General features: G+C 40.9%; 1 protein-coding gene across 1 annotated transcript; it reads right to left on the reverse strand.

Annotated features, from left to right (window-relative positions):
- Positions 1–444: 444 nt before the first annotated feature.
- Positions 445–9,536, reverse strand: LOC120908710 (uncharacterized protein K02A2.6-like). The gene is made up of 2 exons (XM_040320001.1): positions 8,057–9,536; positions 445–500 (listed from the first exon to the last, which is right to left on the reverse strand). The coding sequence occupies exons 1-2, from the start codon at positions 9,534–9,536 to the stop codon at positions 445–447; spliced, it is 1,536 nt and encodes a 511-aa protein (XP_040175935.1).
- Between the last annotated feature and the right edge of the window lie 14,096 nt (positions 9,537–23,632).

Below are 23,632 nucleotides of genomic sequence, written 5' to 3' on the forward strand. Positions count from 1 at the left end.
TGGTCTTCCCAATCTCGTTGCATTTACGTGTCGGAACCGATTCTAACATGCCATAAGGCCATAACATAAGGTTGGATAAAAGAAAATCATTAGCAGAAAAGGATTTTTTTGGTTTCTTATTTCTTAGCTTGAACTATAAAAACTAAATACCTGTTATAAACCTAAATTTATGTGTTTTGATTATTTATTTAAAAAGACAGGTAAATTTATATTTTCCAAAAAATAATATTTTAGCTAAATCGAGTGATAAAACATCTCAAATAACTCATACAGCGATAAAACATCCTTTTTTGCGAGCTTTTAAATATTATTTTTAATATTATTTAGTTTTCCACTGTTATGTCAACTGGGGTGGAGCAGTAGATATGGCTAACCGACTGAAATGGTTTTTTTATATGAAGTTTTCAACTGCATATCCCACTGCTCGACTTTTTAACCACGTTGCTATGGCGGCAAACACCATTCCACTCCACTGCCAAACCGATCGGTTAGCGAAGATTCTGATTGAGAAAACGCAATTGGATAACATTGGAATTTTGCTAACCAATCAGCTAAATTATCCACTCCGTTATCGACTTTCGTTCGCGATGAGGCCCATCGTTCGCGATCAGGCCCATTGATACATTCAGATCAAAAGACATCATTGTTTTCTTTTACACACGTGTTGAAAGTGTATCAATAATTATCAAATGATTCCCAGTGACTCTAATTAATTCTGTGGTAAAGATTCTACCTCGCTCAATCCATTTTATCATGCGTAGTACTGTTTTATTGTGTATTTCAAAACGTTTAAATAAAAAGCTTGCTTGAAAGGATTGCAAAATCGTACGCTATGAACGTTTAACAATTACAATTTTAATTGTACATTAACCCAAAAACGCTAGGTACAATTCAATATAGTGAAACCATCGGAAATGCATAACTAGCACTAAGTGAACTACTTTAAAACATGCATATAATGGGTTTATTTTTCCCATAAATCGGGCCTCTATACGCAAATGGGTGGATAAAGCTTAGTACGAGTTGTGTTAACACGTTGTCTGCCACCATACATGCCCACTGAACTGCCCCGTCGGGCCACGGAATCACTCTTTGAAACGATTGCATTCGCTTTTGCATTTTTTCTCTTTTAAATCAAATTCACCAATTCTCTTTGTTGTCTCAGTCGCACAATGTCGTTTGTTGGGCTAATTCCATGGAATTTCATTCTTGGAACCCCCCTCCCCTCTCTTCCCTTCCCTTTCTTTACCTCTCGCAAAAGTCGGTGATATTCCGACTCCAACTACTGCTTGCAAGGGAATCGGATGTATCAGATTCTGACAAAATCACTTCTATGAATGTGAAGTTAGCTGTGATATGGGAAGTGAACACGGACACCGGAAAATAGAGTTCTACACGATTTATTTGCATTCGTTTAGTAGTGCACATGTATCCGTTCCCGTACCGTTACCAAACTAACTCCTCGTCCCCAAAGCGCGCACCGCTTTTATAGTTTTTGCCCGTCTTCTTTCTCGCTCCGCGTTACCCGCCGTAACCGCGTTCTCCTTCTTAGCTCATTCTCGCACGTTCTCTTTATTATCTCCTTCTCGCGCACATTCCGTCGCTCGCGCACATTCTCCTTCCTCTTCCCCATTTCACATGAATTCCTCCTTTTTACCTGTAATCAATTGTTCAACTGTGTGCTTGCCTACGAGGTGATGATTTTTTTTCGCTGGGTTGAGCACCTGCTGTTTTGATCACTTTAGTTGCACTTCGGATTTTCAAGCGCAAGGTTAACTGATCACCCCAAGAAATGTTTGAAGCAAACATGTCAAAGTTAATCGAAGCACAGAGCAGCGATGAGGAAGACATCAAAATACCAAAAAAAGAATACTAGAAATAGAATAGTATCCTCTGATTCTTAGTCTGATAATTACGATGGTAGTGATTGTAATTGTGACGAATCTGCACTTCCAGATGTTTTTAGATAATTGGTGTTGTGAACAGCGTTTGTTTACAAACAGAAAGCCTGACAAATCTTTTACGCTCGTGACTGTTGTAGGGTTTTTCTGACGGCTTACCAGGATAGGGCATAGGGCTAAGCTGCCCTCCATTTGTAACCGCGGTTTACGATGGCGGTGGGGAGAGAGAGAGAGAGTATAAATAGAGCCGAAGGATGCGCCTTCGGCCTCTTACAACCACAAAAGTCAAAGGAAGGAATAAAAACTAATTTTGTGATTTTTTCCTAGCAGAAATATCCACATTTTTTTCCTTTTCTTAAGTGACTTTCGCAACAATTGGAGTTAGAAGAAGAAAGAAATCCCGAGGGCTCACCGCAACAAAAAAGCACAATCCAATCAACTGCATGGAGTGAATTTACCGGTTGACAAAAATCATTTGATTTTGTGGAAGAAAATCAGTTAAGTTTGCCGCCTTTGGATATGAACTTATAACGTGTTTCAATTATTCGTCGACGAGGAAATCATTGAAATGATTGTAACCCAAACAAACAAATATGAGTTAGACCGACCCGCTAGAAACCAGACTGCAAGCTGGCATTCCACACCGGCTACGAGCAGACGAAGATGTAACGCTACACCGGCCTCGAGCGGACAACGGCGACATGCGCAAGTAATGCGACACGCAGACCGATCGTGAGAACGGACCAATGCAGCCAGCAACCAGCGGCCTCGTTAGAACATTAGCTCGTTAGGTTTAGTCAGTCGAAGTCGAAGTCTAGAGTCAGCCAGATATAGTTCATAGTTTAGCTTTTGTTATGTCTACGTTCTCAACTTAGCTTGACGGTAAACAAAACATAAACTGTCTCAGATGATAAAACTTATATCTATTACAATGAAACTTATAATCTACAAATCCTTAGACGGAGACCCGCTCACGTCTATCTCTCGGCTCGGCTCGTGGGGGAGTGACCTCTTCGTGCTTGCTTCGTCTCCAGGTGACAGTCCCTGTCACCTGAGAGAAGGAGGCCCATGCAGCATCTGCATCTGTAAGGCTGTCTACACGAAGGCACTCCCCAACATCCCCCCTGCTTTAATACGGTTTGTACATACCCAACAGTCAAAAGCCGAAGATTTTATATTGACCTTTCACTTTTTCTATCTGTCTCTCGCTCTAATTTGAGCGATTTTCCCCTGATGAGTGTCCCCGAGCCTTCTCGTGTGGTTGTTGTTGTTGGAAGTTGAAACCGAAACCCCTTCGTGCGCTGCCAAAATCAGCGAAGAACGAAATCGAGTGGCTCAAGCGAAAGAACGAAAAAATGATGAACGAGTGTGCTGTGAGAATAACACACACGCACGCACAAGGCGACACCCGAAATTTGGTGCGATACCGGCTTTCAGTGGAGCAAGTACACACATGCACACATTTGACCATACCAGCGCTCTGTTCTAGTGCAGGTAGTTTTCTGCAGTCCACGGTGATACTACACACAGCCACGCACTTGGCGATACACGCTGTGTGGTGCGGTGCGGTGGACGTTCAGAATTCAGTGGTGCAAATACACACATGCACACACTTGGCGACACACGCTCTGCTGTGCGGTGAGGTTTGTGTTCTGTGTCCAGTGGTGCAAATATACACACACACGTACTTGGCTACACACGCAGTACGGCGCGGTTGGCTTGGCAGAAGCGCATACACACATTCACGCAGTAGGCTTTACTTTCAGTCCAGTGAGGTTGGTGCTCGTGTGGTGTTTCAGCGCTTGGCGGATAAACCCCGTAAAAAATGGAGTTTTGTTTGATTTGAGGTAAGTAAAAGTGATTAAAATTATCAACCAACATCCCCCCTTCTAATTAATATCATTTTTCTTCCATTTCATGTGTGTTTCACGGCGAACGGAGACATCAAAAACCTGTGGCTGTGTCGTAGTGTTGGAGCAGTGGCCCGTACAGTGCAGCGAGAAAAACCAGGAGCAACAGCGATGAGGAGCAGAAAGTGCTGTGCTGAATTTGTTTTTTTTTCACTGTGCGAGTGTAAAAAGTTTTTTTTTTTTTAATTATGTGCGTTGATTTAGAATTAAGTGCAGTGATCGTTGTGCAAGTGTTGTGTTTTTTTTTGTATTCTATGTTGGTTCGATATTCAATAAATCGAATTACGATAGTATAATGGTGTACACTGTATCATTTCGGAAAGAAATCCTGGCAAAAAAGGGGGAGGGGACTAATTAAACGAAGGTTCGTGCAGACCCCCGTTCGGGTTTTGCTTCGGCTTCGGGTTTGCTTCGGCTTCGGAACCCGACGGATCACTTGAATAATTTCGCCAACTCAAGTTCTTTTTCAAGCGCGTATTCAAGCGATCTCTGAGTGCTGGTGCCCGGTGGGTATGCATGTCTTCCGGGAATGTTTCCGAACGTATGGCTATCTCTCTTGATGGTGGTGGACAAGGAACCTGCGGTGTTGGCGAGCACGTAGCTGCTGCGCTTGCTAGTGTCGAATCGGACGGTTGCGCGCAGACATTTGGAGCCGGTTCTGGTCTGGTTATAGCCACGTTACCATCCATCAAGATACTCATATCCAAGACACGTTTAAACGGTGTGTATGTGCTGGAAGAATTTGCAAGGGTATAAGAATTAGTGTAACGATAGAAAGAATTGTTAATCTGAATAGAAAGAATAGTAAGGAACTTTGGAAAATTCTAAAATCTTTACTGAATCCAAGAGGAACTATTAATAGTCCTTGTATAAAATTCAATGGATCAACGGTGTATGACTCAGAGAAAATTGCTGAAACTTTCAATAAATTCTTTGCCCAGAGCGTATTGGAAATTCATCATAGTATTGGTCAAACTAATGAAGCTTACGCAAGTCTTCGAGAAACGGACTATATATTTAAATTTAGATCTATCTCCTATGGACAATTGAAAAACGTGGTCAAAAATCTAAATAATTCATCAGGAATCAATAATGTCAATTCAAAAATCCTACTAGATTGTTTTCACACTGTAGGACATGAACTACTAAACATTATTAATTATTCGATCACGAGAGGAGTGTTTCCAACCTCCTGGAAAGAGTCTCTTGTTGTACCTATACAAAAAGTATCGGGAACTGTTCTTGCAAATGAATTCAGGCCTATAAACAAATTAAATATTTTTGAAAAAGTATTAGAGACAGTTGTTAAAGAACAATTAGTAGAATATATAAACAGCAATCATTTATTTATACCTGAACAGTCGGGTTATAGGGTTGGTCATTCTTGCGAATCGGCTCTTAACCTAGTGCTGGCAAAATGAAAGGAAGCTTTTGTTGGTAAAAAGACTACAATTGCTGTATTCCTCGACCTAAAAAGGGCCTTTGAAACAATTTCGAGGCCACGATTATTACAAGTGTTAATGAGTTTTGGCATTAAAGGCAACGAACTACGATGGTTCGAGAGTTATCTCCAAGACAGAACACAGAGAACTGTATTTAACAACAAAATATCAAGTGCCGTCGAGAACACCTTAGGAGTACCTCAGGGAAGTGTTCTAGGACCAATACTTTTCTTAATGTATATTAACGATATGAAAAGGGTTTTACAGCATTGCGACATCAATTTATTTGCGGATGACACACTCATCTTCATTAGTGGTAGTGACCATTGTGATATTGTTAGGAAACTCAATCAGGATCTGGACTCACTGGATGGGTGGCTGAAACATAAGAAACTCAAATTGAATCCTGAGAAAACTAAAGCCTTGGTTGTGTGTCGAAGACTATTTAGCCTACCCACTCAATTAGTAATAAATAATGTATCTGTAGAAATTGTATCTAGTATAAAATATTTAGGAGTGATAGTTGACGATAAACTCAGATTTACGGACCATATTGACAACGTTATAAAGAAGGTGGCCAAAAAGGTTGGAGTTATTTGCAGACTGAGAAAGGATGTAAACCGTTGCGGTAAGATACAATTATACTTATCACTTATTGGACCTCATCTAGATTTTTGTGCCTCGATTTTGTTTCTGGCGACTGAAACACAATTCACGCGACTTCAAAGGCTGCAGAATAAGGCAATGCGGGCTATCCTTGATTGTGGGCGTTATACCTCTTCTGTTACAATGCGAATTATCTTACAATGGATGTCCATAAAACAAAGAGTGACGTATCAGACAATGATATTCATTGATAATCTAATAAAAAGACGTCTACCTACATATCTTACGCAAAGAGTTGTGAGAGGAGTAGACATTCATAATTACCCCACACGGGGAGCTAATGCTCCAAGAGTGCCAAGCTATATGACTGCAGGAGCCAGAAATTCTTTGTTTCACAGAGGTATCCAGTATTACAAAAGAATGCCACAGGAAATCATCAATGCTGGTTCGTTATCTGAGTTTAGAAAATTGTGCTCTGATTTTGTTAGAACTAATGTAGTCTAAATGTATTGTCAATTGTCAACTCTAGGTGATGATGATTTTTTTTTTTTCATTCTTTTCTTTTGTCCTTTAAAATGCGATGAATTTTTTTAAAACTAATTTACATTCTAAATGCACCAAAGTTTTAAAACTATAAATATACAAAAAAAATTAATAAAATGAGACTACATTGAATTGAGACACGCGCGCGTACAGTAGACTCCGGGTTTGGAACTTGGTAGATTGGTGTGGATCGGGCTAATAACTCGTCATACCTCTATGCTTTGCTCAGCTCCCAAACATCTACTCGTTTGAATATTTGTAGCTTTACCAAATTATCGCAAGATATATCGAACATCTCAATCCTTTGTAGGGGTCAGAGGTGGGTCATCATCATCATCATCATAACGAGGATTTTACTGATTAATATGTGACCGAAATATTTTTCCTTCTTCATCGACTACTTGGTACATGACCTTCCCCATCCTGTCTTCTATAACACCTTTTTTCCATTTCCATTTGTTTTGTGCAAAGACCTTCGCGTATACCAAATCGCCTCGTTTGAAACAGCGAACGCGTTGTTGAGGCACGGGAGATTCTGGTTCAGACTCGGGAGGTATACGAAGCAATTCCATGCAGGTACGCATTCTTCTCCCAAGCATCAGTTCCGCTGGTGATTTGCCGTTTTCTAACTGCCTATTGGGTGAGCTTCTATACATCAATAAGAAGATGTCCAGTGACTCTTGGACCGAAGCTCCTCCCTCGCTGATTTTTTTTAGCCCTAGCTTAAGAGAGTCTACGAATCGCTCCGCCTGTCCATTCGACTGGGGGTGGTAAGGAGCGATTCTAATATGTTTTTTCCCGTTGGTGGTACAGAATTCTCCAAATTCCGCACTTGAGAACTGAGTGCCATTGTCACTAACTAGTACATTCGGCATACCCAGCCTTGCGAATAATCCACGTAAAATACGAATCGTTGCTTGAGTCGTGATTTTGGTCGTTTGCACTATCTCTGGCCACTTTGAGAAAGAATCGATTGCAAGAAGATAATAAAATCCATCGATTGGTCCCGCATAATCCACATGCACTCTTTGCCACGGAGCAGACGTAGTGGGCCAGGCTATTGGCGTACTATGTGGAGGAGATTTTGCTGCTGCTGCGCACTGTGGACACGACTTCACTAACTCAACTATTTCCGAGTCTAAACCAGGCCAGTAAACATAGCTTCGCGCCAGTGACTTCATACGCTGTATTCCGGGGTGTCCAAGGTGTAGTTGTCTCAAACATTTCCTACGCAATGCTTCTGGAACGACCAATCGCTCTCCAAATAAGATGCATTCTCTAAGTGTGCTTAATGCTTCGCTTCGTGCCTGGAAGCTTCTCAGTATTATGTCGTTTGATTTTCTCTGAGGCCAACCTTCCTGAATGTACTTTTATACTTTTGTCAACGTAGGGTCTCTTTTAGTTGCTTCCCTTACATCGCTATATGTTAGCGGCATTGCTTTAGTTACGTTATCTATAATAGCATTCATGTCATTGTCTAATTCGATGCTCGCTATAACATAATCTTCTTCTGGGTGCTCGTGTTCTTCTATCAGTCGGGACAATATATCAGCGTTACCAAATTTGTCTGTTGGCACGTACTCAATTTTAAAATCATATAGCAGCAACGTTAAAGCCCAACGCTGGAGCCTATTTGCTGTGTAAATTGGTATACCTGTGCGTGCACCGAAAATTCTTAACAGCGGAGCATGATCCGTTTGTAACATGAATCTACGCCCATAAATCATGCGGTGGAACTTTGTAACAGCAAATATCACGGCTAAACCCTCGCGATCTGGCTGACTGTAGTTCATTTCTGCTTTTGTCAATGCTCTTGCTGCGTGCTGTACTACTTTCAAGGTTCCATCCTCCATGCGATGGCTAATCGTCGCTCCGACGCCTACAGAAGAAGCATCAGCAGCCACTATAATTTCTTTACTTGGGTCGTAATGTGTCAAAAGTAGATCCGATTTTAAAATTCGTTTTAACATTTGAAAAGCATTTTGACACTCAGGAGTCCACTGAAATGCCCCTTCCTTTTTCAACAACTCATCCAAGGGATACCGCAGATTGCGCATTTGTGGTACAAATCGACCGTAAAAATTGATTGCACCTAAGAAGGATCGCACCTCAGATAGCTGCTTTGGAGCCGGCATCTTGAGTATAGCCTCAACCTTAGTAGGGTCTGGTCGCAAACCGTTACGATCCAAAATATGCCCTAAATACTTTATCTCCTTTTTCATAAACGTACATTTCTCTCGTCTAATCTTAAACCCATGCTCACGCAGTCTGGTAAACACTGCTCGCAGATTTTGTCTGTGTGTGGTTTCATCAACTCCACCTACTACGATATCATCCAGGTATGCGGCCACATCATTCAATCCCGACAACATAGTGTCCATGAGTTGCTGGAAGGCCCCTGGCGCAGATTTTATGCCGGGTGGAAGGCAATTGTATACATATAAACCCCTATGGGTATTCGCGGTAAGGAGCTCGCGGCAATTTTCCTCTACCTCTACTTGGAGAAAAGCGTCTGATAGGTCCATCTGACTAAAAATTTTCGACTGTCCTAATGCGGTAAAAATGTCTTCAGGGCGCGGAATCGGATACTGATGGGGTTGCAACGCGTCGTTTAGCCCCGTAGAATAGTCTCCACAGATGCGTATTGATCCGTTGGCCTTGCGCACTACCACAATAGGCGCGGCCCATGACGAATAATCTACGGGGGTGATAATTCCCTCTCGCTCCAGCCGATCCAGTTCTCCATTAACAGCTGCCATCATAGCGTACGCCACCAGTCTCTTAGGACGAAAAACTGGTATCGCGCCTTCTTTTAGGACCAACTGGATTCTTCCTTTCTTGCAGCATCCTGGTTCAACTAAAAATAGATCTTCAAAATCTTTAAAATAGTTAGAACCCATGCTCACCGAAGACAGTTGGTTGCAAACAGTTGCCAGCGGTACGTTCCAGAGGTTGAAAATGTCCATCGCATCTCTTCCAAAAAGTGAGAGGTTCTCCGAGGCCACTCGTATCACACAATCTTCGCGTTGTTGGGCTAGTGTAATTTCAGCAGTAAACTCCCCAAGTAGATTCAGCTGCTCCCCCGATGCCGTTCTTGCCATTATCGTTGATGGTTTCAACACTGGTTCCCCCATCTGTTGCCACAATCTCGATCTAACGATGGTTATGTCTGCGCCAGTATCCACCATCATTCTCACCCTAGTTCGATTTATCAGCACATCGATGTTTCTTCCTCGCCCGCTTCCAACTTCCATAATCGTAACGCTTCTGATCGCACTTTTTCTTCTGCTCGCGTTCCAACGAAATGCCGAGCTACAGTAGCCTTCTTTGTGTCCCATAGTGTTGCAAATGGAGCATTTATAATTTTTTAAGATTGCACTTTATTGCATGATGGTCGCCTCCACACAGCCAGCAGCTTCTAGCGCGGCCATACTGATAGTTTGGCTGTTGTGTGTGTTGAATATTTTCGTAACCATTTTGTCGATCATTGCTCTTTGCTACTGCTAACACTTTTTCTATGGGTGTTTTTTCTATCTTTGCGCTATCCATTTTCAAATTTAGTACACGTTGGCACTCTTCCGTTAAATCTTCAAGGCGTACCTCCGGCCGGTTTTCTATTAGTGAAAGAAGTCGAGTACGAATCTCTTCGTCGCTTTCGTTCCGTAACCCGCACACGAAGATGAGACACTTCAGTTGTTCTTCGCTTATTTTGCCTACCTCAAAGTCCACACACGCTCTGTTCACCCGGCAAGCAAAGGATAGATAATCCTCACTATATGCTTTAGTGGTATTCAAACACTTATAACGTCTTCTCAAAACGGACTCTTTGCTGCCAAAAAGTGCTGTGAGTTTCTTTACGGTTTCGTCGAACGTGTAATCGCGAGCATGTTTCGGCAAAATAAAACTGGCGTATCTGTTGTACTCGCTACTGCCCAACTTCCGAATTAATAGCCGCACTTTTGCTGCATCATCAAGCTTCGAAGCGTCCTTAGCGAATAAATCTTCGTATCGAGAGAACCAATTCGCGAAGGTAACCCTTTCCTCTTCGTCGAAGCGAAACTCTTTTATATGACCACTAAGCGAATCTAGAATTTGCTCGTGGTTTGAGGCTAGCGATGATACAAGCGGTGGTTGTGAAACATTACCTTCACGATGAATTAAAAGTAATTTGTTCACTTGCGTTTGGAGTTGCAGCACGATTTGCATTACATCCGACGTTCCCGGCGTAGGTTGATGACCCGACGTTCCTGCAATTTGCGATGGCGGTACACCATTCTCGGCTGTTGGCATCTGAAATGGCGGCATCGCTGGCACTGGAGCAGGATTTGCCGGTCCTGGAGGCAAAGCGTGTTGAACCCATTGCTGCGATTGCCCACGCTGCTCATCCGCCTCCTGGTCGCCTTGGCTGTTCATTCTAGTCCTTTTTCGTCTTGGTGGTATTTTTTAAAAACACTTAACGCGAACGCACGTACACGAATAAATAGATTAATACTACGCGCACTACGTAACTTCGGGTTCCAAATGTTGCTTTTGACGGACACAAAACAACACGATCACTTTAAAACTCGTCGCCAGTTGTTATGTCTACGTTCTCAACTTAGCTTGACGGTAAACAAAACATAAACTGTCTCCGATGATAAAACTTATATCTATTACAATGAAACTTATAATCTACAAATCCTAAGACGGAGACCCGCTCACGTCTATCTCTCGGCTCGGCTCGTGGGGGAGTCTCTGACCTCTTTGTGCTTGCTTCGTCTCCAGGTGACAGTCCCTGTCACCTGAGAGAAGGAGGCCCATGCAGCATCTGCTTCTGTAAGGCCGTCTACACGAGGGCACTCCCCAACAGCTTTAGTCAGGAGTAATCCTGTTTGTGTAAAATAAAAAATCTTTTTTTATGGCCAACCGGTCTAGATAAATATTAACTGGCGCCCGAATAGGGACCTCTAGTGAAGTGAAAGTCAAGTGACGAGTAGTGATCGCGAAAGAGCGTAATCACACCGTGCTTAGAACATCTCCCGATCGCAGATTGCAGCCGTGTGTATGAGCACCTCAGTAGCCGGTAGCAGCCAATAACTCGTTGCCTGAGGAAAGGGACAACGCCGACACACCGAGAAGGAAAAATTCGCCGGAGGCCTGAGGAACAGAAACCAACCCCGTCAGAGGAGGCGAAGCAACCAGCCCCGTAAGAAGGGTGAAGCATGAATTTATTAATGAAGTTAACAGAATCGAAATAAGAGACACACATCTTAATCACCAAGAAAAAGAAAAATTACATTTATTTCTTAACAAGTTTCAAGATTTATTCCAGCCACCCGACGAAAAGTTGCCCTTTACAACAAAGGTAGAAGCAACCATAGCCACGAATGATACGGAACAAATTTACTAATCGCGTTTTTCACACTATATGGTGTTCTACAAGCTATCATAAACATTTTCGACTTAACAAACAACCCATTAGCTATTGTTCCGTTAGGGCAAGCAAAAATTAGGATCGGATACTTGAGGACGATTCATCCAATTGATCTTACCGAGCTAGAAGAGATAATTTCTCGAGTTCTAGAAAATAGCACAAATAATACAGGAAAATCCCCATTGCAAAGTTTAATTAATTTGAAGCTCGAAAAACTTAACGCCACAATTTCAAAGATTAGGCCACGTAGACTTCGAAAAGATGGAACAGCATAGGTGCCGCCTGGAAGTGGATAGCTGGCAGTCCCGACGCAGAAGATCTAACGATAATCAACACCACCCTGAATTCGCTCATCCTACAAAACAACGAGCAGCTATTAATCAATAATGGTCTCAGCAGAAGATTCCAAGAAACAACCAATATTGCTAATCATGTTATCGACCTTCAGAATAGGATCCAAAGGGAACATCAAACCGAGATACAACAGATTATTAAGATAGCAAACCTAGACGCGTTACAAGCCCATATAAAAACACTCCAAGAAACCATATTAGCCGCTAAGCACGGGATACCGAAGCGAGCTACTATCAATAGAAGACTTAAACACCGTTGCAGAATTTCTGGCACAAAATGGCATTTACTATACATCAGTTGAAGAAATGTTAACACAAGCCACAGCTCAAGTTACCATGAATTCAACACACGTGATATTTATGCTAAAGTTTCCACGTCTATCCTATGAAACTTATGAGTACAACTATATCGACTCTATCATACAAAATGATAAGAGAATCTTAATCAAGCATAACTACATAATCCGGAATCTAACCCATATGTTCGAATTACCGCAGCCCTGTATCGATCAGAGCAGCCACCAGCTTTGCGAAAGTAAAGATCTGGAAGAGCCTTCACGCTGCATACGACAACTCGTACAAGGAGAGCATACAGAATGTATGTACGAAAAGGTGTATTCAACAGGATTAGTTAAACACATTAACAATGCGAATATTCTATTGAATGATGCCACTGACGAAATTTCATCCAACTGCAGCAATATAAACCACATTCTTATCGGCCACATTGGCCTTATCGCTAAAGAAGACGGCATCAGAGACGAACCTTCAATTGAACATCTTCGAAACATAACATTGCAGCACAGAAAGAAACTACATACCATCAGCCTGGTAATAATTCCCTCACATGGAAACTTCATATCTTTGGGTCAATTGGGCTAACAACAATTGTTCTGATAACAATAGCAATTTTATATGTCATTACCAGAATGAGAAGAACGAAAATAAGCCTCAACATTCCAACGAACAACACCAACCGACAGGATGTTCACAACATAGAAACCTTCGTGAAAAAACCTACAACATTCCACGCTCTCAGCAGACTTTGAGGGCAAAGTCATCTAAGAAGGGAGGAGTTAGACCGACCCGCTAGAAACCAGACTGCAAGCTGGCATTCCACACCGGCTACGAGCAGACGAAGATGTAACGCTACACCGGCCTCGAGCGGACAACGGCGACATGCGCAAGTAATGCGACACGCAGACCGATCGTGAGAACGGACCAATGCAGCCAGCAACTAGCGGCCTCGTTAGAACATTAGCTCGTTAGGTTTAGTCAGGAGTAATCCTGTTTGTGTAAAATAAAAATCTTTTTTATGGCCAACTGGTCTAGATAAAGATTAACTTATGCTTTACAAAAGTTGGATAATGCTTCATTATCACAAGGAGCACGAATGAGCAAATGGAAACTAACTAATTCGGCAGAAATGAAAAAGTGCCTAGGATTATTGCTATGGATGGGATTGGTAAAAGTAAACCCAGTGGCAAATTATTGGTCCAAAAATACATTATACAATTTTAAGCTTCCATCTACCGTTATGTCGCGGAACAGGTTCGAGATATTACTCAGTAATCTCCATTTCACCGATAACATGTCCTTATCCCCTAAAGATCGGCAAGGAAAAATAATAACTTTGATGGATAAACAACAAGAAAAGTATCAGAAAGTGTACACACCAGGAGAAAACATCGTTATTGACGAAACATTGATTCCATGGCGTGGCAGACTTATCTTTAGACAATACATTCCAAGTAAAGCACACAAATACGGAATTAAAATGTTTAAGTTATGTTCAAGCGAAGGATACACATGGGTGTTGTAACATTACGTGTGTTCAACTTAACTCCTTTATTGCGACTGACCTTACACGTATACTTAATTATAACCTATCCTAAACTAATACTACTACTAGTACGCACTAGTACTAATACTAACGTATTGTCTACTTATTCACTAATACGTCCATAATACACTACACTTTCCTCCGCAATAATATATGTATACTTTCTCATTTTGAGTATTTAAAAGGTGACTGTCCCTTTAACCTATCGGAACGGCTAACCGGAGGCGGGGTACACTCGCTTCTAGGTCGCTTGCGATTTGGCACTTCCCGTGCTATTTTGTCAGACGTTGTTTCTAGCCTTTCTGGTAGTTTATAATCTACTACCGTTACTCTCCTCCTTCTAATTTGATTGATATGTACCATCCGTATGTTTCCTCCTAACTCAATCAAATATCTCAAGGCACTTAGCTTTTTTACTACCTTAGCTGGAATCCATCTAATTAATTCTTTAAAATGGTTTCTATACCACACATTTTCTCCTTTAACGTAATCCGTAGGGGAGTTACTATGAACATGCACATTACTCTGGTACGGTTTATTTTTTAAAATTCTTTCGTTTGTTTTTGTTTTCCAGAACGGATTATTGTAAATAGTTTTTAAAGGGTTTATGGCCGTTAACAGGGTGTTTGGCGTATAATTGAAAATACGTGTATTCGGTGAAACCTTAGTAACAGTGCATGGTTCATTTCTGTATTGTAAAAGAAACCGATTAATTTTTCTTATTAACGACAGTGATCTTATTTTCTCGTCTATCATATATTTTTTCAATACGTCTTTAACCGTTCTAACTGCACGTTCTGCCAACCCGTTAGACTGGGGGTGGTATGGTAGCGTTTTAGTAACCTTAATACCGTGCATTTTTAAGAAATTTATAAATGTCGTGGAGTTGAATGGCGGCCCGTTATCTGTTACCACTTCTTTCGGTAAGCCAAAACATGCAAAGAAAGCTTCCAAATTTTCGATTATGTCACTCGCTCTTGACCTGTTCACTACCTTAACTTCGATTAGTTTCGTATATGCATCCACGAGCACAAGTAACGTTCGATTATCTACATAGCATAGATCTAAAGGTACTCTTTCAAAAGGTTCGCTTACATCTTTCCAGGTGGTTGTTACCGTTTCCTTACGTACTGTCTGTCTGGACTGACACACCTCACAAGTTTTGCATAAATCTGTAATATCATCATCCATTTTCCTCCACCACACGAACGTTCTTGCATTCATCTTCATTTTGATAATTCCTTCATGATTCATGTGCAGCAGTTCTAATACTGTTACCTTCAGTTTATAAGGAATCACCACTCTACCATCAAAATATAAGACACCCTCTTCTACTCCGAAATGTGCATTCAATTTTTCATAGTATTTAAGTTCATCTTTCACGTTTCTAGGCCACCCATTGATAACACATTCCAAAACCTTTTTCAATAAACTGTCCGTTTGCTGTTCCTTACGCAATTTTTATTTATCCAATGCCTCAAAGGTATGACTATCCTCTATCTGATTGATACCTAAACTCACACCATCTATTTTTGCATGCTCTAATGCTAATGGTAATCTAGAGATAGCATCCACATGTGCCATCATTTTCCCCGGCCTGTGCTCTATTTCGTAATCATAAATTGTTAATTTTAACGCCCATCTTTGCAACCTTGATTCAACAGGATTAGTTAAACACATTAACAATGCGAATATTCTATTGAATGATGCCACTGACGAAATTTCATCCAACTGCTGCAATATAAACCACATTCTTATCGGCCACATTGGCCTTATCGCTAAAGAAGACGGCATCAGAGACGAACCTTCAATTGAACATCTTCGAAACATAACATTGCAGCACAGAAAGAAACTACATACCATCAGCCTGGTAATAATTCCCTCACATGGAAACTTCATATCTTTGGGTCAATTGGGCTAACAACAATTGTTCTGATAACAATAGCAATTTTATATGTCATTACCTCAACATTCCAACGAACAACACCAACCGACAGGATGTTCACAACATAGAAACCTTCGTGAAAAAACCTACAACATTCCACGCTCTCAGCAGACTTTGAGGGCAAAGTCATCTAAGAAGGGAGGAGTTAGACCGACCCGCTAGAAACCAGACTGCAAGCTGGCATTCCACACCGGCTACGAGCAGACGAAGATGTAACGCTACACCGGCCTCGAGCGGACAACGGCGACATGCGCAAGTAATGCGACACGCAGACCGATCGTGAGAACGGACCAATGCAGCCAGCAACTAGCGGCCTCGTTAGAACATTAGCTCGTTAGGTTTAGTCAGGAGTAATCCTGTTTGTGTAAAATAAAAAATCTTTTTTTATGGCCAACTGGTCTAGATAAAGATTAACTTATGCTTTACAAAAGTTGGATAATGCTTCATTATCACAAGGAGCACGAATGAGCAAATGGAAACTAACTAATTCGGCAGAAATGAAAAAGTGCCTAGGATTATTGCTATGGATGGGATTGGTAAAAGTAAACCCAGTGGCAAATTATTGGTCCAAAAATACATTATACAATTTTAAGCTTCCATCTACCGTTATGTCGCGGAACAGGTTCGAGATATTACTCAGTAATCTCCATTTCACCGATAACATGTCCTTATCCCCTAAAGATCGGCAAGGAAAAATAATAACTTTGATGGATAAACAACAAGAAAAGTATCAGAAAGTGTACACACGAGGAGAAAACATCGTTATTGACGAAACATTGATTCCATGGCGTGGCAGACTTATCTTTAGACAATACATTCCAAGTAAAGCACACAAATACGGAATTAAAATGTTTAAGTTATGTTCAAGCGAAGGATACACATGGGTGTTGTAACATTACGTGTGTTCAACTTAACTCCTTTATTGCGACTGACCTTACACGTATACTTAATTATAACCTATCCTAAACTAATACTACTACTAGTACGCACTAGTACTAATACTAACGTATTGTCTACTTATTCACTAATACGTCCATAATACACTACACTTTCCTCCGCAATAATATATGTATACTTTCTCATTTTGAGTATTTAAAAGGTGACTGTCCCTTTAACCTATCGGAACGGCTAACCGGAGGCGGGGTACACTCGCTTCTAGGTCGCTTGCGATTTGGCACTTCCCGTGCTATTTTGTCAGACGTTGTTTCTAGCCTTTCTGGTAGTTTATAATCTACTACCGTTACTCTCCTCCTTCTAATTTGATTGATATGTACCATCCGTATGTTTCCTCCTAACTCAATCAAATATCTCAAGGCACTTAGCTTTTTTACTACCTTAGCTGGAATCCATCTAATTAATTCTTTAAAATGGTTTCTATACCACACATTTTCTCCTTTAACGTAATCCGTAGGGGAGTTACTATGAACATGCACATTACTCTGGTACGGTTTATTTTTTAAAATTCTTTCGTTTGTTTTTGTTTTCCAGAACGGATTATTGTAAATAGTTTTTAAAGGGTTTATGGCCGTTAACAGGGTGTTTGGCGTATAATTGAAAATACGTGTATTCGGTGAAACCTTAGTAACAGTGCATGGTTCATTTCTGTATTGTAAAAGAAACCGATTAATTTTTCTTATTAACGACAGTGATCTTATTTTCTCGTCTATCATATATTTTTTCAATACGTCTTTAACCGTTCTAACTGCACGTTCTGCCAACCCGTTAGACTGGGGGTGGTATGGTAGCGTTTTAGTAACCTTAATACCGTGCATTTTTAAGAAATTTATAAATGTCGTGGAGTTGAATGGCGGCCCGTTATCTGTTACCACTTCTTTCGGTAAGCCAAAACATGCAAAGAAAGCTTCCAAATTTTCGATTATGTCACTCGCTCTTGACCTGTTCACTACCTTAACTTCGATTAGTTTCGTATATGCATCCACGAGCACAAGTAACGTTCGATTATCTACATAGCATAGATCTAAAGGTACTCTTTCAAAAGGTTCGCTTACATCTTTCCAGGTGGTTGTTACCGTTTCCTTACGTACTGTCTGTCTGGACTGACACACCTCACAAGTTTTGCATAAATCTGTAATATCATCATCCATTTTCCTCCACCACACGAACGTTCTTGCATTCATCTTCATTTTGATAATTCCTTCATGATTCATGTGCAGCAGTTCTAATACTGTTACCTTCAGTTTATAAGGAATCACCACTCTACCATCAAAATATAAGACACCCTCTTCTACTCCGAAATGTGCATTCAATTTTTCATAGTATTTAAGTTCATCTTTCACGTTTCTAGGCCACCCATTGATAACACATTCCAAAACCTTTTTCAATAAACTGTCCGTTTGCTGTTCCTTACGCAATTTTTATTTATCCAATGCCTCAAAGGTATGACTATCCTCTATCTGATTGATACCTAAACTCACACCATCTATTTTTGCATGCTCTAATGCTAATGGTAATCTAGAGATAGCATCCACATGTGCCATCATTTTCCCCGGCCTGTGCTCTATTTCGTAATCATAAATTGTTAATTTTAACGCCCATCTTTGCAACCTTGCTATCGCTATGGATGATGTACCACGGCGCGGATTAAAAATTTCCTTAACCCCGCTGTTGTCCGTTAACAATTTGAAATGAGAACCGAAAACATATTTATGGAATTTTTCCACACCAAACATTACCGCAAGGGCTTCTTTATGCACTTGTGCATAGTTTTGTTGCGCCTCTGTTAACGTTGCCGAAGCGAAAGCGACAGGTCTTTCTATTCCATTTACCGTATGGGATAATACAGCTCCTACTCCATACGGGCTAGCATCGACTGCTAAAACCAAAGGTTTTTCTGGGTCGTACGGTTCTAATACTCTGTTACTAATTAAAAGACGTTTAGAAACTTCAAAAGCCTGTTGACAGTTTTCATCCCATACAAACTTTGACCCCTTTCGTAATAACTTATATAGGTGGTGTAACTCACTTGATAAGTTTGGCAAGAATCGATGATAATAATTTAGCAATCCTAAATACGCCTGCAGCTCTACTATGTTTTTAGGTGGGGTTACTTTTGAATTGCTTCCAACTTATCCTGATTTGGTGTAATACCTTCCGCTGATAGAGTATACCCTAAGTAATCTATTTTTCTTTGCATGAATTCCGACTTATTTACGTTTAACTTGACGTTATTCTTATTCAATTTTTCCAACACTGTAAACAAGTTTGCCTTACATTTCTCTTCGGTTTCCCCTCCAACCAATATATCATCCAGATAAGCAATTCCCGGGGTATTAATTAGTATCTGATCTATAATACTCTGGAATATGGCCGGCGCAGAACTAATGCCAAAAGGCATTCGAGTATAGGGTAAATGTACCAATAGTGGTGCAATTTGTAGTGGTACCGATGTGTTTTAATGGATTTAAAGTGTCAGGAAGGAGAATTTCTGAATATTTTAACGCATAGTAATTGGAATATGTTTTATCTTCGCAATCACAACCATTTTTACCATGAAATACATCAATTTTACGAAAAAATACATATTTTTGTGACTGCTTCGTTGTACCTATAATGGTGGTATGGTTCCTATAGTCGTCGTATTGTGTTCCTATAGTGGTGGTAAACAAAGATGTATAAAAAACGGTGTAAAATATCAATGAAAATTAGTTTCGAAGCTGTTTTTGTATGAATAGCATGGATTACTGCCATTATATTGGTTTCTTACGTAATTTGATCGTATAAAATGTATAAATTTTATCGATGAAACTATTGACTAAAGTACTGCATCACACCTGTCGTCAACCTACACCCGGAAGAGTGTGCTTGATTTGAAGTTAATTTTTCATTCAGCCATATAAGCGAATTTTGGCCTGTTTTTGGTAAATTACCTACATAAAACTCACTTCTGTTGCTTATTTTAGTGAAAACAGTACGACGTGTCAAAAATATCCTCGAAAAAATCTAAAACGACCTGTTTTTATTGATTTTATAACTATAACCACTATAGGAACATGCCTGTTTTGTGTACATGCCTGCATATAATGGCACTATGGTAAAAAAACACTTAAAAATGCATAAATATGGTCAAAAGGCAAATAATTTTAGTTAAACAATAACATTCCATAACAGTTATGTAGAAAAACTAGTAATTGGGTGGTTATGTGGTCATTTAGAACGTTAACAGAAAAATGAGTTTCGTTATGAAATCGTAAGGAATTTGGAAAAATGTTGACACATTTCACAAAACAATGGATTTTTCGGTCACTAAGTAACGGAACAGCCTCATTTAACTTTTAAACCCTTTGTAAAAGGCTAAAGAACATTTCACACTAACGTAAATAACTTAATTACTTTTAATTTGCCCTATGAACCCCATTTTAGAGCAATAGCACCACTATTGGTACTACCACCACTATAGGTACATTTACCCTATCTATACAATCCTTCATGAGTGTTAATTGTACAAACTTCTTGCGACGCTTTTGACAATTGCACTTGCAAATATGCTCCCGATAAATCTAACTTGCAGAAATACTTCCACCTTGCAATTTTTGCCAATATTTCATCTATTCGCGGTAAGCATCTCTGCCCAATAAACAGTTCACTGCTTGTGTGGTAGGTATCACGACCGCTATCAAATTGCCTCTTACGCCTGACTCCGTTTCTACTTCGAGCGCCATTTTACCAAGTGGTGTAATTCTTTGTCCTGATGCCGATACAAAACTCATGGTGCACCTTTGTAACCTTTTTGTACGAAATTTTTTTACGTATACGTATTCCGGAATAACACTCGTGGCCGCTCCGCTGTCTACCTCGAATTCTAATCTGATTCCGCTACAATTCAAGAACAGTTTTTGTGGTAAATTTGCATTTTGACTTGTTACCGTGTGTAAATATTCTATCTCACCGTTTTCACTTTTGACGGACGCCTCATCAATATCTTCTGTTGGCTCGATACAACGCATTCCTCGACCTCGTGTACATTTCATGGATAAATGACCTCTCCTTCCGCACTCGAAGCACACCCAATTTCTCACTGGACATGTAACGGGATTGTGTGATCGTCCGCAACGAAAGCACGGCACGTTTTCTCTCCCGGTACGGCACGGTACGTTTTCTCTCCCGTTAAAAGATCGGCTTACATGCGGAGCTCGTTCTTGAGCCCTTACCCGGTTATCTCTTCTGTCCGGCGCTGCTCGCTCTGCTATTCTCCGATACCACATTTGATTACTCATAACGGCTCTCCCTTGTGTCACTGTTGCGATCTCTGCGGTTTGCTCTTCATTCGTCCTCATCTCTTCGTTTTGCTTTTTCGCTGCGTCCCATGATAACGCAATGTTACACGCTGTCTCATAATCTAGCGCTCTCTCCGCTAATAGCTTCCTTCTGAGCTCCTGGTCAGCGACCCCAGCTACTAACTGGTCTCGAAGTGCCTTTTGAAGGAATCCTTCAAAATTACACTGCTGTGCCGCCGCTTTTAACTCGATGATGTATTCCTTCATCGATAAATCCTTTTGGTACACCAAACGAAACTTGTACCTTTCTGCAACCTCATTCACGTTGGCCTTAAGGTGCTTTTTCAGGACACTGATAAGCACATCCGCTTTCATTTTCTTCGGTTCTTCTGGTGAGCATACCTTGGGGGCTACATCGAACAATTCCGCAACTCCTATCGTTAACAGGTAGCCCGTTTTGTCTCGTCTCGTCCACTTCGTTCACTTCGAGATACAGCTCCACCCGTTCCAAATAGCATTCGATATCGTCACCCAAAACGTATGGTTGAACCGAGCCGATCACTTGCCTTGCCATCTTAAAACTTTTATCCTCGTCGCCAACTTGTTGTAACATTACGTGTGTTCAACTTAACTCCTTTATTGCGACTGACCTTACACGTATACTTAATTATAACCTATCCTAAACTAATACTACTACTAGTACGCACTAGTACTAATACTAACGTATTGTCTACTTATTCACTAATACGTCCATAATACACTACAATGGGCTTCTAAAACTTACTCTGGAAAGTCTTCGGAGGATATCAGAGAAACTGGATTGGCTCATAATGTTTGTATAAAACTTGCTGAAAAACTTTTCGAAAAAGGACGAACATTATATGTTGACAATTTCTATGAGCTGGCTTGAACATGCTTAGATCGGAAAACTCATCTTGTAGGAACCTTACGGCATAACAAAAATCCATGCCAAGAGATGTTTTGGACTGTAAATTAAAAAAAGGTGAAATGATTGCAAAAGAAGACGAAAACGGAATTGTGGTTCTGAAATGGAAAGACTCTCGCAACGTAAGAATGTTATCAACGAAGCATGCTCCATACATGGTACAAACTACAAAAAAATGTTACTCGAATCAGCCTGCTACAAAACTAAAACCACTAGCTGTAGTAGACTATAACAAAGGAAAATGTGGGATTGATTATTCGGACCAAATGGTCTCATATGCCACAACAATGAGGAAAGGCGTCAAATGGTACCGCAAGCTAGGACTCGAGCTTTTATTGGGAACCTCTGTAGTAAACGCATTAGTGGTTTTTAAAACTGCAAAAAAGAGGAACATCGGAATAAGAGAATTTAGGAAGATGATTGCTTGGGAATTGCTACTGTAAGTTTCTACAATTACATTTACTTTAATGACTCTAATCGTGCGCAGGAGAACAGTATTGTCGCGGTATACCGGAGTATTAAGAAAGAGAGCTTATCCGATCGGATGCTCCTTCCCGCTGTGCAAAGCGACGGAAGGCGTTATGGCGTTCTGAGAATTTTATCATGCCTTCCTTTTCTCTCCAACGGCAAATTTGTCGAGCAGCTCGTCGAGCTGCCCGTCCCTGGCTCCGCCTCATACCCCTCGCCTGAGCGCGCTGCCGAAGGTTTGGATGTGTTGGTGCGTCAGACGGCCAATCGCTGTCAGCCGTCGTCCGTGCTTTTTCCCTCTATAGCGCTATCTCTTTCTCGCGTGTGGACAATGCTCATGAGTTGCTGTGGCGCTTAAAACACCGTTTACACACATTGCTGCGATGAAGTTGCATTTTCACAAATCAAACCAAAAAAGCGCAATAAGTTCAATTGCTGCAATATAAAAATGACTAAGGAATCGCTAGCTCACGCTGGAGGGTTTGCTGTGCAACGCGCAGAACCATAATTCGCCCTAACACGTTTCTAACACTAAGCTTTAGCTTTCGTCTGTTGTGGATTACATAGACCTGTCCCTGGCTCCGCCTCATACCCCTCGCCTGAGCGCGCTGTCGAAGGTTTGGATGTGTTGGTGCGTCAGACGGCCAATCGCTGTCAGCCGTCGTCCGTGCTTTTTCCCTCTATAGCGCTATCTCTTTCTCGCGTGTGGACAATGCTCATGAGTTGCTGTGGTGCTTAAAAAACCGTTTACACCAAGGACCGTAAAGATATCAGGTCAAGTTATAAGCCCGTTTTGACAGCTAGGTGGAAGAAGAATCGACGAAGAAAATTGACAGTTAGTTTTCCGCGTTTGGCGAACGTTTCAAATTCTCCTAGGAAAATTTTCATTGGAAATCACGGGCTGTGTTCTAATAAACTAAACTATTCATCCAAATTGATCTCCACCAAATATTGACCATGCAAAACGTAAAAAATCCATCAATACATCTACAAGCGGAAAACCATCTGTCAAAATCGGAGCCCAGGGG

Source organism: Anopheles arabiensis, chromosome 2 (genome assembly GCF_016920715.1).
Source record: "Anopheles arabiensis isolate DONGOLA chromosome 2, AaraD3, whole genome shotgun sequence".
In the NCBI taxonomy this organism is placed as follows: Eukaryota; Metazoa; Arthropoda; class Insecta; order Diptera; family Culicidae; genus Anopheles; species Anopheles arabiensis.